The sequence below is a fragment of the Gossypium arboreum genome, chromosome 4, assembly GCF_025698485.1.
Source record: "Gossypium arboreum isolate Shixiya-1 chromosome 4, ASM2569848v2, whole genome shotgun sequence".
NCBI classification, from domain to species: domain Eukaryota; kingdom Viridiplantae; phylum Streptophyta; class Magnoliopsida; order Malvales; family Malvaceae; genus Gossypium; species Gossypium arboreum.
Window position 1 is genome coordinate 7,337,263 of NC_069073.1, and position 14,216 is coordinate 7,351,478.

The 14,216-nt window shown below is 33.3% G+C and overlaps 2 protein-coding genes across 8 annotated transcripts; one reads left to right on the forward strand and one right to left on the reverse strand.

The window, feature by feature from the left end:
* The first annotated feature begins 905 nt into the window (after positions 1–905).
* LOC108460596 (uncharacterized) lies at positions 906–7,837 on the forward strand. Of its 7 annotated transcripts, none has more exons than XM_017760146.2 (11): positions 906–1,087; positions 1,955–2,128; positions 2,491–2,663; positions 4,630–5,069; positions 5,152–5,224; positions 5,489–5,835; positions 5,969–6,399; positions 6,640–6,808; positions 6,899–7,060; positions 7,135–7,223; positions 7,313–7,837. In XM_017760146.2, exons 2-11 carry the CDS (start codon positions 2,016–2,018, stop codon positions 7,461–7,463), a joined length of 2,148 nt encoding a protein of 715 aa, XP_017615635.1. In that variant the 5' UTR covers positions 906–1,087; positions 1,955–2,015; the 3' UTR covers positions 7,464–7,837. The 7 variants fall into 7 exon arrangements, with proteins under 7 accessions (XP_017615635.1, XP_052883051.1, XP_017615634.1 ...); XM_053027091.1 differs by having other exon boundaries at positions 6,643–6,808; XM_017760145.2 differs by having other exon boundaries at positions 1,999–2,128.
* On the reverse strand, positions 7,358–9,758 carry LOC108460597 (UPF0481 protein At3g47200-like). Its single transcript, XM_017760153.2, has 2 exons — positions 9,020–9,758; positions 7,358–8,940 (listed from the first exon to the last, which is right to left on the reverse strand). The coding sequence occupies exons 1-2, from the start codon at positions 9,581–9,583 to the stop codon at positions 8,077–8,079; spliced, it is 1,428 nt and encodes a 475-aa protein (XP_017615642.1). The 5' UTR covers positions 9,584–9,758; the 3' UTR covers positions 7,358–8,076.
* Positions 9,759–14,216: the final 4,458 nt, after the last annotated feature.

The window sequence follows — 14,216 nt, forward strand, 5'->3', positions numbered from 1 at the left end:
CAATTTGTATCAAACACGTCATAGAAAATTACAATTTAACTACACTTTGTCAATCAATTATATCTAGAAAATTACAATTTATTGTAATTAAATTACCAGTAATTACATTTTCATCCAATTACCATGTGGCGTCTAAGTGTCATGGGCCGCGATTTAAAGCCCATGACAAATGCACACAGAGTGTCCCATAGATGTCAACTGATTAAATGAGACTTATTTGACCCACTTGAACTGGTCCGATTTGTGGAGCACCATGGATAAACTCATTTACTTGAAGCATTAGTGGCCCAATAAAACACTCCAGTAAAACTAGAACTACTAAAATAATTATTGTAAATACTAATGGATAAAGATGTATATTGTTTAAATCCCATAAGACACTTACCTTATATATAAACACTAATCTCAATTGTTAATGTAATTTGATTTGTATTGAGGCTTTCCCCTCATTTGTAATCCTGCCATTGTATTCTATCATTGTTTTCTTTTGGATTTTTTTTCATTGCTCATTTCGTTTTTGAATTTGCTTCCATTCTAGTTTCACTTTTCGAGAATTAAGTTAATTTAGACGAGTTTGAAGAAAAAAATCAACTAAGAGTGAGTTTGGATAGATGGTGCGTTTACTTGCAATTAATATAAAAACAACGGTGGCAATAAAATTAGATACTGTAGCGATATTGCAATGTGAGACAAAAAAATAAACTAAACGCACCACATCGCATTCAGCACCCATCCAAACCCACCCTAAGACCACACGGTTTACCAAATTTAAGTTAGAGCCCCTGACACAAACACACGTTAATAAATATATAAATTTAGGTTTTTTGCCCATTTGTGGGTATATAGTAATTATATGATTTTTAAGGGACTTAAATGCAAATTTAATAATATGGCATCTGTGTAAATAAATATATGTATTTTCCACGAGGAGCATCGGCCTTCCAAGGAGAGAGGAGTGTAGCAAGAGAGAGAAAAGAAAACGTGAGAACTTTCTCTTTCCTTTCGAATAAAATTTAAAACTTAAACAAAAAACCAAGCTTTAATAGAAAAAGGAAAAACTGCGACCGCACTGCTTAACACATTCCTTGTAAGATTTCTATTTCTTTTGATTCCTCTTTGGCATTTTCAATTGATTTTTTTGCATGCAAAAGTATTGTTCTTTTTCCATTTCTACTATTTATTTATTTATGCTGTGGCGGGAAGCTGAGTTTTTGTTCTACTATGGCCAATTTCATTGTTTTTTTGGTTCATTTATATGTTCTTTTTTTCATTTGATTTGGGTTTTCGTAGATTTTAGCGTTTATATTCTATCAGGTGACATTGCTTGGTAAGTAATTGCTTTATTCCTGTTCTGGTCGGTTGAATACTTTTGATTATTTTTTATTTTTTAAAAATCGAAATGAACATTTTAGGGTTTCTGGCTTTGACTTGTGAGCGGTATTGTTGTTTTTCTTGAATGGGTCTTTCTGGGTTCTGATTTTTGAAGGAAGATATGAAGGAAAACTGGGAATTCAAGTATTCAACGATGTTTTGGGTTTTTTTTTTTTTTATAATTAAAAAAATGGAGCACTACTATTGTACATTACTGGGTCTATCGCCACACTACATTGCGCTTGCTATTTCCATCCAATAAGATTTGCTTATTGTAGAAAAATAAAATACTATTCTACATAATTTCACTTGTTAGTTATTGTAGAAAATCCCGACTCACAACATTTTCTTCTTTTTAGTATATTGTCTTGTACATTTTGATTGAGTGCAAAAATCAGTTAAGCCTTTTGATTTAATTATTTCCATCCAATAAGATTTGCATTACTGCAATTTCAAAATTATGTATCTTTGGTTTTGTAATGTGTTGTATCCGAGGCTAGGTGCTTTTATCATGGAGAAAAATAAAAGCTTGTTGACTGTTATTTTTGCTGTCTTCTGCTTGTTTAATTGACTTTGGTGGCAGACACAGAATTATCTCTTATTCTGTGGTCTTGGTGCATTTGTCAGAGGAAGCAATTTGGAAAATGCCTCTCTTCAAGAGGAAGCCTTTTGATTTAGCAAAGCCACCAGAAGATTTGGAGCCCTCTGAGCTTGTATACCAAGTTCGATTCACCAAAGAGATTTTTCGAGATTATCAGTATCCTAAGTTGAAGTACTCCAATAATTATAATCATTATTTTTTTTTTCATGGGGTTTTATGTTATCCTCTGTCTAGTTCTTGCAAAGCTTATTGCAGTTTAAGGAAATGCAAATTTTTACCCAGATGAGAAGGAAAAGTGTATATCATGCTTTCTTGAGTTTGCGTTGATGAATTTTATTAAGTTCTCTAACCACTCACCACTCCAGTTATGTTGTACTCTGTCAAGATTGGAGGCCTTCTCTTTCCTAATGACCAGAAGCAAATGCTTCATTTTCTTTTTCTAATCTTTTGCTTTTCTCGAGCTAGCCATCTTTGAAAAGAGGTGTCATTGCATGTTTGTTTTCCTTAACATAGATCAGAGAGTATCTGAACCGGATAAATTTATATCGTCAGAGAGTTTGGATGTGCAAATCTACTGGAAAATCTAACTTGACTTATGAAGAAGCCATGGTGACGGAAAAACATGCAATTCAAAAGGTTCAACAGCTACCCAATGATCTTGTGGCACCTGCATTGCGTATTGTACAATTTAGTAAGAACCAATCAACCACTTTGCTGACTAAAGCTTTAGTAGTTATTCTTATTCGCTTGCCTCTACCTTCATTTTTGGCTTGTATTTTGCGGTTACTGATTTAAATGGATAAGTTATAGTCAGAAATATTTGATTTACTCTGACATAAGAGATACTCTTGAGTCAGATCTAAATCTTGAACCACTTATCTTTCTCTTATGTGGTTTAAACCTTAATTGGGTTGTAGTCGTAGCACATAGCTGATTGAAGTCCTGAGTCCCTTACTGTGCTGGTGGAAATGGGTTTAATATCCTTTCATAACAGCAACCCACTTGCAATCTGGTAACAACAGTTGTATCCTTTACTGAAAAGCAGCTTCAATAGATTTGTTTGTAGATATTGTATAGGGAAGTCTTTAGTGGTGCATTTCATTGTAATAAAGGTAAGGTCTGGGGAATTTTGATAATTGTACCTTTTAGAACCTTTCTCGTTTTAATAGCCTAGTTGTTTCAAACCTTGGCTTTCTTAAAAAGTATGAGCTTTGGGATGGTTTAAGATTCTTAAGTTTGAGCTATTAGAAAGTAGCGATAGGATGATTGTTGCTTTTACTTGAAATATCTGTGTATCACAGTTATGCTGTTTGTTTTAGTTGTCTAAATAAAAGATATATCAGTTTGATGTTGTAAGCTTTTAGGAGCAATTTTCAGTGTTCTGATTTTGCGAGATTAATATTATTTGTTCTACCAAAATTTTGTGTGTTTAAAAAAGTTAATTCTTTTTATTCGTTTGTATTTGGGGTTAAGGTTTGAAAATATAAAGGTTTGAGATTTTTAAAATAGTATTTTCAAGTTATCAAGATCGATAAAAATTATTAATTGGAAAATAATAAAAGAAAGTGAGAGAAAGAAGAGAGAAGAGATACAATCCTCAGAGTCTAATGCTATTTACAACCAAATGTATCATATAACTTCAATAATACCAAAGTGCTTGGGGTTGATTACATGACTATTTTTCACTATCCTTTAGTTCATAATATCTAGGGTTGTTAGTGCTTTAAACTTTTGAGGGATTTTAAGTGCTTACATTTTAGAACACTTTAATTATAAAATCTTCTTTTTTCGGAATTTGAAGCGTTTGAATTTTAGAATGTTGTGATTTGACAAGTTTTTTTTTTTTATCAAATGGAAGTATACTTGGGTTGTACATCTGGTGTCGTAGACGGTAGAACACGGAAGAATAGAAGTAAAAAGATTTTATAATGGTCGACGATGATTATGTTGCTAAAATTGTGTCACTCATAAATGCTACAAAACTTGTCTGAGCTGTTATAATTTCAGTTGAGGTAGATGTGCACAGCGCTGAATTTTAACTAGTGCATATAAATTTATAAAGTGTAGGTGTACTAACACTGTTAAGATGTAAGATATATTTGATTGCTCTAATTCTCGCATTTTGGTTTTTAGGGGTTAGAAGAACTAGTTGGTGAGATATACTATAATCAAAATCTTTTTTCCTTCTACAAGAATCTGACCAATGAGAAAATGCTGCAATAAATATATGCGATTAGATTGTTCTTGGTTCATTTCTGATTATTGTGACTATTGAAGTTCTTATAATTTAGGGACATATTCCCTTGCACATGATCTACAGATATCTTTTCTAGGCTTGAGTTAAGTCGATCGTTGCATGATATTTTGTATGTGCCACTATTTTTGTGTGGCAAAGGTTTGACGTGCTTAGAGTAATCTAGAAACGACGTCATGAATGATCTGGGGATCTTAACTTTAGATTTTTAGGGAAAACTAAAAAAATTCAACTGCTGTTTAAAAGGGAAAAAAAGAAAAAGAGCTTTATGCATTTGCCTTTAAAAAACTCAGCTTTCTGAACTTGTGCTTTTGTTATTTTTAGTTTCAGAATTTTCAATTCCTTGTTTAATCTTTTCACTGCTTTTGTGCAACTCTGTCAAATAACCTGTGTTTTCTCACAGGTATGCTATCATTGAGAGATCTTGCTGATCTAGTGACTAAAAAATTGCAGAAAGATCTGTTTGTGGGTGCTGAATTGTATGGAAAGAAGGATGATGGTCTTTACCCATGCAGAGTGTTAAAAATTGTGGAGAATGGTGTTGGCAAAACGCAATATGAGGTGGCATTGCTTGGAGAAAATAAGAAGATAACAGAAAATGCAATATTACATGGAGAAGATCTGGTGTGGAAGAAAACACCCTTCAACAGAAAAATTTTGAAGTCTTTTATTCGGGAGTCCACATGCCGAAGTATTCCTTGGGTGCTTCATGAAAAACTGGCGCAGAAACATGGTATTTCAACGGATCTTCCAGAGGAGTTGCGTAGCAAATTCTTCCTTCAAGGTGGACAGCTGGTTAACAGAACGAAGAAAAGGAAAAATGAGAATAGAAACAATGTTGGGGTAATTATGCATGTTTATGGTATTCGTTTTAAGATATTTATTTTATGATATTATATTTTGGCTCATAAATTCTCATGTCCAGGAAGCAAACGGAGAATCTGGGAAATCCAAAAGGAATAAAGGAGAAACTGGGAAGCCTGATGCCAGTAAGGAAGGTATAGTTAATCTTGTTGCAAGTTGAACATCATTTTTCTTTTCTTAGTTTCTTGTATTAAGTTGTGGAGCTTATGGCCTGACAGTTTTCAGTTTTTACATTTCTTTCCTCTTGGTTTTTTTTCTTGTGAGTGCTTTTCTTCTCTTGGGGGTGGGGGTGTTGGGTTATGCACGAGCAAAGTTACACCTTTTTTCAGTATGCAATTCAATGGCACTGTGTTTATTTGTTCACTTATTTGTTTCTTGCTTCTAATGTTAATTTACAGAAAATAATCAGCCTGAGGACGAACCTGTCAAATATCCAATTGATGACCTGCTGGTGAAGCCTGGTCCTGATGATCCACTGTTTACTGATCGCCCCTCTCCTTCAAGGGATTTCAACGTTCCAATGGATTGTATTGGGGATCTTTTGATGGTTTGGGATTTTTGCTCTTCATTTAGCAGGGTGCTCAATTTATGGCCATTCTCTCTTGAAGATTTTGAAAATGCCATCTGTCACAAGGATAGTAATTTGGTTCTCATTGTGGAAACACATTCAGCTCTACTTCGTATACTCATAAAAGATGATGGTGAATATTCATTGGCTTTACAGAACAAAAAACGAAAGTCGAAGGTCAGAATCTTGTTGAAATTCGCGTAGATGTGTAGATAAATGTTTTTCCTTTCTTGCTTGAGAATCTCTTTATTTTCCTCCCATGTGGGGCCTCCCTTGCTCATGCTTTGTCTTTTGACTGTTTTTGTTTCAGATTTCACTCATCACTTGGACCGAGTATGTCTGTGATTTCTTGGAAATGATCAATGTTACTGAATTATGCTCTTGTATGACCACTATAAAGAGGGGGCACTATGGCCTTCTGGATGCTAATGCTAAGTTAGGGATTTTGCGCGAATTGGTTTGTCATGCCCTTGAAACCGATCTTATCAGGGGCAAGTTAGATGATCTAATTGAGCAGCGACGGGCACTTGGAGCCACAGTAAGAGGGGAAGCTTTGGAATATGCTAGAAAGAAACGAGAAGAAAAAGAACAGTTGAAAGGTGAGTCTAATGGATTAGTAGTAAAGGAAAATAGTATGGAGAGCACAGGAAGCAATCCACATATGGCAGAAAATGGAGAAGAGAATGGTGAAATGATGGAGGAGGTTATTTCATCTAGACAAAGCAATGCATTTGTTAATAGGTACGTGTGCTTATTTTTTAAACATTGAGATTATTACCAAGGATCTGCTTACTTGATGCATTTGTTACTTTCCATTTGTTTTCTATTTATTAAAGTAAGTGCGAAGAAAATGGTAAAATCATCAATCAAATGGATCTTAGATTAATCCTTCTTTTCCATTTTTGATTAAGTATTATTTTGAGCTAGGGATGCACCTTAGTTATGTTGTTTGAAGAAGAAGTATCTCTTTTGTAACCGTAGCAGGAAGCAATTAAACGGGCAATCCAAGAAAGGAGAGAAGCAAAAATTGGATCCAAAAGTTGAAGCTGAAAATATAACAAACTCAAATGAGAAGGAAGCACAGAAACAGCTAACTGGTGAAAAAAAGGAAGATCAGGAGAAGAAGAGTAAAGAAAAGAGGGAACAGAGGGTTCAATCCCATATCCTTGCTCTTCAATTGATGTGATTTTCATGTATATTTTGCTTTATTGTTGTTTCATTAACATAATTTATATAACAGAAGGAATATTTTAAACGTGAGATGGAGAAACGAAGCATCCGGACCAATCCCTTAGGTAAAGACAGAGACTATAACAGGTATTGGTGGTTTAGGCGAGATGGGAGGATATTTGTTGAGAGTTCTGATTCAAAGCAGTGGGGCTATTATTGTGCCAAGGAAGAGGTAGGTTACATATTTAAAATGATTCTTTTTCTTAGGGTTCTTCAGTTAAAGTTATAACAAAACTTGATGGACAGGTTGATGCACTTATGAGCTCACTTAATCCAAAGGGTGTGAGAGAGAGAGCTCTTCAACAACAGCTGGAAAAATTCTATCCTAGGATCAGGTGAGTGTGTCAACTAGTTTTCCTTGTAGAACAAATGGACTTAGTTTCATCCCCAATCTAATGGAGGTTTCTGAGTTTTGACATTGCAGCTTGGAACTCCAAAAAAGATCAAAGGATTTGGCTCAGAAGATTGCCTTGGAAGAGGCTGTGCTGCGGAGATCAACTCGTGTACGGGCACCGCCTAGGGAAAATCCTGCTAATGCATTCCTCAAGTATGTGAACAAGTGGAAAGAAGATTAATATATATTCGAAGTTGGATACACATAGCTAAACTGCGGTGCCTTATTAAGTAGTTGTTAGTATGAAAATAACATTGGGTTGAGGGGCAGGGATAGGATGGTTGGTTAATGGAATTATATAGGAGGGAAGAAGAGGAACTGGGATGGAGCCTTTTTTTGATCCATTCCTCTTTTAATGACCAACCCCACAGACAAAAAGCCTAATATCTCTACTCAGTTTTGCAAATGACAACATTGTTCCTGTCATTCTTTTAACTCTGCTGTTAAAGCCCTTTACATTTTACAAATTTCTGACATAAAAATATATCATAACATTGAATTATTTCACAGGGTATATTAAGGATTGAAGAGAAGTGAAATCCCCTTTGGTAATAATAGTGCATGTATAACCACTTCTTATAATAGTGTTGAATCATGCAGTAAAAGAGCAAAATCCACTTATTTCTTATTTGTATACACATATTATGATATCATCAATATTATGAATCAAATTAATTCAAAAAACAAAAATTCTTGTAAAAATCTGCAATGAATCCAACCTGCGCATGATGGGGGTGGCCAGAAACAGCATATCTTATTAGCTGGAAGGGAATTATATTTTACCATATCATATATCAATGGTGAGTTCGATTGGATTGTGAAGGAACCCTATGTTTCGGAGAGGCCATTGGTGGAGCTGTAGGAGGCTGAGCAATTGGTGGAGGAGCCTTAGGTGGCGGAGCAAGTGGAGGAGGGGGTGAGGGAGAAGAGTCGTGGTAGTAAGGATATATAGTGTACACAGTCTGTACTATAGTGAGGGCAAAAAGAAAGATGGCCCCAATCAAAGAAAGCATAGCCCATGGGTTTCTAAAATAGGTATGGATGAGGTTAGCTCGCCATTCATTCCAAGCTTTCTTGCAGTACTTGTTCACCTTCTTCTGCACCTCATCCAGGCTGCTCTCTGGATCCAACGTTATATCTTTCGACAGCGAGTTGAATAGGTTAGCCACTGCTTTATCACTTCCAAGTGCATTCTGAATGATCCCGGTGGAATGCAAAAGTGCCACATCCCTCTCATTATCAATTATGTTATCCATGAAAAAGATGTAGGATGTCACCTCATTGCCTGCCCCGACATGGAAACGTTCGAATGCTATTAGGTTTAAAAACATTGACTCTGTCGCATCGTCTACGATGATAACTGGAAGCTTAAGTACACCACTGCGGAACGAGATGTCCTTGAAGCTCATGGTCTTGCTTTTTTTGAACCGGATTCCGGCTTCCTGAAGCTCCATTGCAGATCGAATGATGTCGTCACCATCCTGGTGCGAAGAGCTTCGATATTTAAGGAGTCGTTTTCTCCGTTTACGTGCCGGCCGTATGTCTTGAATCAGACTCTTCCTATACACATCCAAGACGTGCAAACAAGGCCCCATGTTCAAGATGGGCGTATGTGGGGAACTGAACTTGAGTATAAGTTTATTCACGAACTCTTCATCCTGCAACATTGTAAAACCTGTTATACACACACACACACCCACACACACATATTCAATAGAAAGTTACTAAATTGTAAACCTTAGTTCCATTGCTATCTACAGCAACCAAGCTGTAGAGAACAGGAATTGGCAATTGATTCTCAAGCATCAACATATCTCGTTTAATGAATGGCATAACATGTATCTTCCCATGGTTGCTGAAGATTGGGTCATTTGGAGCATAATCATCCATTGTATGAGTAGCAGAGCGTAGAATCTCCAGCATGAAACACCCATCCACAATCATCAGCTGCAAAAACTTGTCATCTTGCCATATAGGATCAAGCAAATCATAGCATTCCTTCAATTTCTGCAAGTCCTTATTCAAAGACTCTACAAACAAATCCAAAGGCTTGTTGGATCTTTTAAGGAAATGAAGGAGTGCTCGTTTCTTATGATCCTCCATGGGCTTTACACGGTCTTCGCCATGGTGGTAAGGACCGAAGGACACAACTTGAGGCATGTAAGCTTTCTTGTTAAGCTCAGCAATGGCAGCAGGCACTCTGTAGATTGATTGCTTCATCCAATGCTCCTTCTCTGCCTTAGTATCCACCATGTTCTCGAGTTTTCGATTAACTTCGATAATCCAATTCGATTCCGCCATTTGTGTTACAATGTGTCCCTTATTGAAGGCAATGGCATAGCATGTCTTGTAGGGGCAGAAACAAACAAACAAACAAACAAGACAAAGATGACAACCTCAGAGCTTTGTTGTTTGTGCCCAAACGTGAAATGGATATATTGAGACTGAAATTCCTTTCTTCCTTATTTGTTTATATAAATGGAATCATTAAGAAGAGAAGGGAAAGGCAGTAAAAAGAGGGAACAAGCTGCAACAAGAAAACTGAGGATGTTAAAGAAAAGTATATATGAAGGCGGCATGCCTTTTTTTTATTCTATGTATGGAACCTGCAAAGAAAAGTATCAAACCATGCAATATACCCTTTTTAGGTGATGTCCTCAATTTTGTCTCATTAAAATGAAAATTCTGGATCCTCTCTAAATTTTAAATATTCTAATTAAGTCCTTCAAGTATCAATATTGTATCAATCAAGTCCTTTCGTTAGATTAACCGTCAATTTAGTCATTAAATGCCACTTCAAATTTAATGCAGAGTATATTTAAAACATGTAGATCAAATTGTAATCATATATGTATCTATTGCATATATAATTTGGATAAAACACATTACAAAAAAAAAAAACAGTGTTAATAAAATTTTAAAAGTTTTTTTTTTCCCTTTAACACAGAATCTAAGCAGAGGCAAAGCCAGAATAATTTTTTAGGAGGGCGAATGAAATTTTAATTTTTTATAATCTATATCTTTACAATTTTTAAATGATTAAATCGAATTTTTATAATTTTAGGAGAACCAAAGTACAATTTTACCTTTATTAATTTAAAATTTAAAAAAATTAAAGGGCCTAAATAATAAATTTTCAATTTAGGGGGTCGAAGCCCTGCTAGCTCTCCTAGCTTCATCTCTGAATCTAAGTACATGTATATATGTAGGACCAAATTTAAAACAAACCCAAAGCCCAACAGATTACCCAAAACCTAACCCACATCTCTCAGCCCAATATACAAAACAAAACACAAGCCCACATAATACCTAGCCCAAATACCAATAAAACAAAAAAGGAAATGAGAAACCCAGCATTAGGGAAGCCAGTAGCATGAAGCTTTGAATCCAAGCCAGACGTCGCGCAACTCCGAGTCGTCGCCACACCACCTCCCATGATCTCCGCTTGGCACCAACAAGCACGCAACAAGTAGTTAGAAATTAGGCTATATAAACTCGTTTAAGCAGGTGTATTTTTTTACGTTTTTTGGATTTAAAAAGAGAATATCTGAACAAATACCACAAGACACAGAGGAAAATCGCAGAGAAATTGATTGTTAGGTGATTTTCTTTCGGATCTCACACCTTTTAAGTTTCGATTTGTTTTCTTTCTCAAAATAGTACTAGAAAGGAAAAAATGAATACACTTACGCGTGTTTTAAAACGGGGTTGAAACCCCTATTGCGCGATGTCGGCCACTAGATCTGGTGGTGGTCCGGCGATGATGGGTGCGTTCACTAGTCCTAGCAGAGGGAAGAAGGGTGAAAGCCCCTTTGTTTTTTTCAGTTTCGGCAAATGGGTTGGTAAATGGGGTGTTTTAATTTTGCTTTAGAAAATGGCAGACAACCCTTTGGTTTTTCTGGTTTTAATTGCAAAGGGAATAGCGCCACTTTACTTTTTTGGTTTTATTGTGCTTTTGATCCTTCTGTGATTTCTATCTTTTCAATGTTTTATATTTCTTTTTTCAAACTTGTCCCAAATTTCTGTTTTGGCCCGATTTTAGTCCTTTCTTAGCCATTTGGCTTTCTTTATTATTAAATTAGTTATTTTATTGACATTGTTAATTATCATGTTGTTAAATTAATCAACTTTGTACAATTTTATCACATTAAGTTTTATTTACTACTATGACTTTATTATTTTATCACTTTTTAATATTGTTACGTTTTACTATCTTTGTTAATATATTATTATAACTTATTTAATAGATATTCTCAGCATTCTTTTATCCAATATTTTTATTTCTTTAAAACCTATTACTAAGCTTACTAATGTATATATATATTTTTACTTTTCGTGTTTTTATATAATTACGGTTATATCTACTATTATTATTACTATTTACCTATTTCATTTTATGTTTTCTTTATTAGTTTCATTTATTTTTTTCCTTTTATTATTCTATCATCTATTAGTCTTTCTTTTAAAACTCGTTTTAAACAAGTCATTTTGCATTATTAGTTTGATTTTATATTGTTAATTTGTTTTATCCTCCATATGTATATATATTATTGTTTTCACCTTATTATTTTTTATAGATCCTTTCTTTATCTATCTATATATATATATATATATATTTTATTATTGACTCCATATTATTCTACTTGTATATTGTGTATTATTATTTGTTTATTTTTTTAAATTATTTTTCTTAATTGTGCATTATCTGACTATTATTATTATTATTTTTTAAAGATCCCGTTTTAAAATTTATACTTTGTTTATTTCAAATGTATATTATTAGGAATCCTTTTTCCTATTATCTTCCGTTTTATATATTTATATAATTGTTTTATTTCTTTTGTTTATACCGTTATTAATATGTTACCATTACTATTTTTTTATTTGTCATTAAACCTTTTTGCTACTATGTTTTATTGTTAGTATGCATCGTTTAGGTTATTATAGTAATGTTATTTGCATGTGACATACCATTATCTTCGTTTTTTAATTCAAAGGCAATGTTCAGTATTTAAAGAATTCGAAGGATCGTGCCCTAACGTACTGGGTTTCGCTTTCTTTGTTTGTTTTGAATATCAGAATATCCTTTTACCGGTTCACTCTAAAAAATTTTAAACAAGGCAATGTTCGGTATTTAAAGAATTCAAAGGATCGTGCCCTAACGTACTGGGCTTCGCTTTCTTTGTTTATTTTGAATATTCGAATATCCTCTTAAAGCTAAAACGAACATTTTAAAGGTAAAATCACATTTGAGGGTCAAAAATGTTGTGTCCTAACGTACTGGATGTAATGTTTTACCTCAAGGTGAGATGGTCTTTAACACACATTTGACTTACCTAAATGTTTTAAAAGCCAATAAAAGGAGGATCGTATTTTGAACTTTGTCCAAATCTTTAATTTTCGACATTTAGGACTTAATTAATCGATTAAGTACCAATTTTGGGCGTGTCGAGGTGCTAATCCTTCCTAAACGTAATCGACTTCGAACTGGTTTTCTATTTTCGCAGACCAAAATCGTCGTTTTGGAAAATTTATTTGTTTATTAAAAACGACCATGTTTTGAGGTGATCTAATCACACCTTTTTAAAAAACGATTGGTGGCGACTCCCAACTTTTCGTTTTCAAAAGTCGATTTCCCATTTTAAAAAAAATGGTTTCGACAATATATATATATATATATATATATATTATACACATGAGTTTACAATGATACTTGAGATAACATTTAATGTCTCCGTTAATAAAAAGATTTGATTGACTAATATTTTGAACACCTCAATTAAAATATTTTAAAGTTCGTGGACCAACTTATAATTTAAACAAAAATTAAGGATATTTGATGCCATTAAATTTTGGATGCATACTTGAATTTTTAAAAATTTTAAAACGCTTAATTAGAAATTACAATATTTTTAAAGAGTCTAATTAATCTTTTCAAAATTTTGAAAATGGTTAATACTTAAAAAACTTGAATATTTGATTATTTTGAATAATCAAATTTAACAATAATTGAATAAATAATAACTATAAATAGAGGTATTTATGGGTTGAGTTTGGGTTAGGCTTAAGTATGATAGTAACACATTTTATACTTGTCTAAATTCGACGCAACCCAAAATACGAGTCTAAAATTTTTTCGAATGTCTATATTTATAAATGATTCGCCCAAACACATTTTAGACCCACCCTTATTTTTATTTTCTAAAGATATTTATATAAATTTTAATTTAATATTAAGATAATGTCACATTTGGTACTTGTATTTTGAAAATGTTCAATGTGGTACCTAAACTATCAATATGTGTTTTTATTATGATACTTGTGCTTATGGTACTTGAACCATTAATATGTGTTTTGGTACAAAAATTGCTAAATCAACTAATGAAAGTTTGACACGTAGAATTTTTCCAAATCATTAAGACCACATGAATAATATAACATTATGCGAAATCTAAATAAAATAAATTAAAGTAAAGTAAAAACATAAAAAAAACTAATCATATGGTTAATAAAGGAAGAAGTAAATATTAAACTTACATGAAAATGCATGTACTTTCATGGATAAAAAAATATTATTTTAAATAATTTTTTTTTTTGGAGAAGATGACCATTTATTTAAACAGAGAATGGTTTTTTGATTATTAAGTTTAATATTTACTTTTTTTAACCATATGTTTAATTATTTGTTTTCTTTAATTTAAATTGAATTTGATGATTTAGGGGAAAATTCTGCGTGTCCAATTTTCATTGGCTAGTTAAACAACTCACTAATGATGTTAACACTAGGTACCACATTAGACATTTTATGAAAGTACATATATCATAATAAAGCACATATTAATAGTTCATGTATCCATGACATTATCCCTTTAATATTTAATAATTATACACATATTTTTATTTATTAAAATTTCACTATTATGTAGATTTAAAA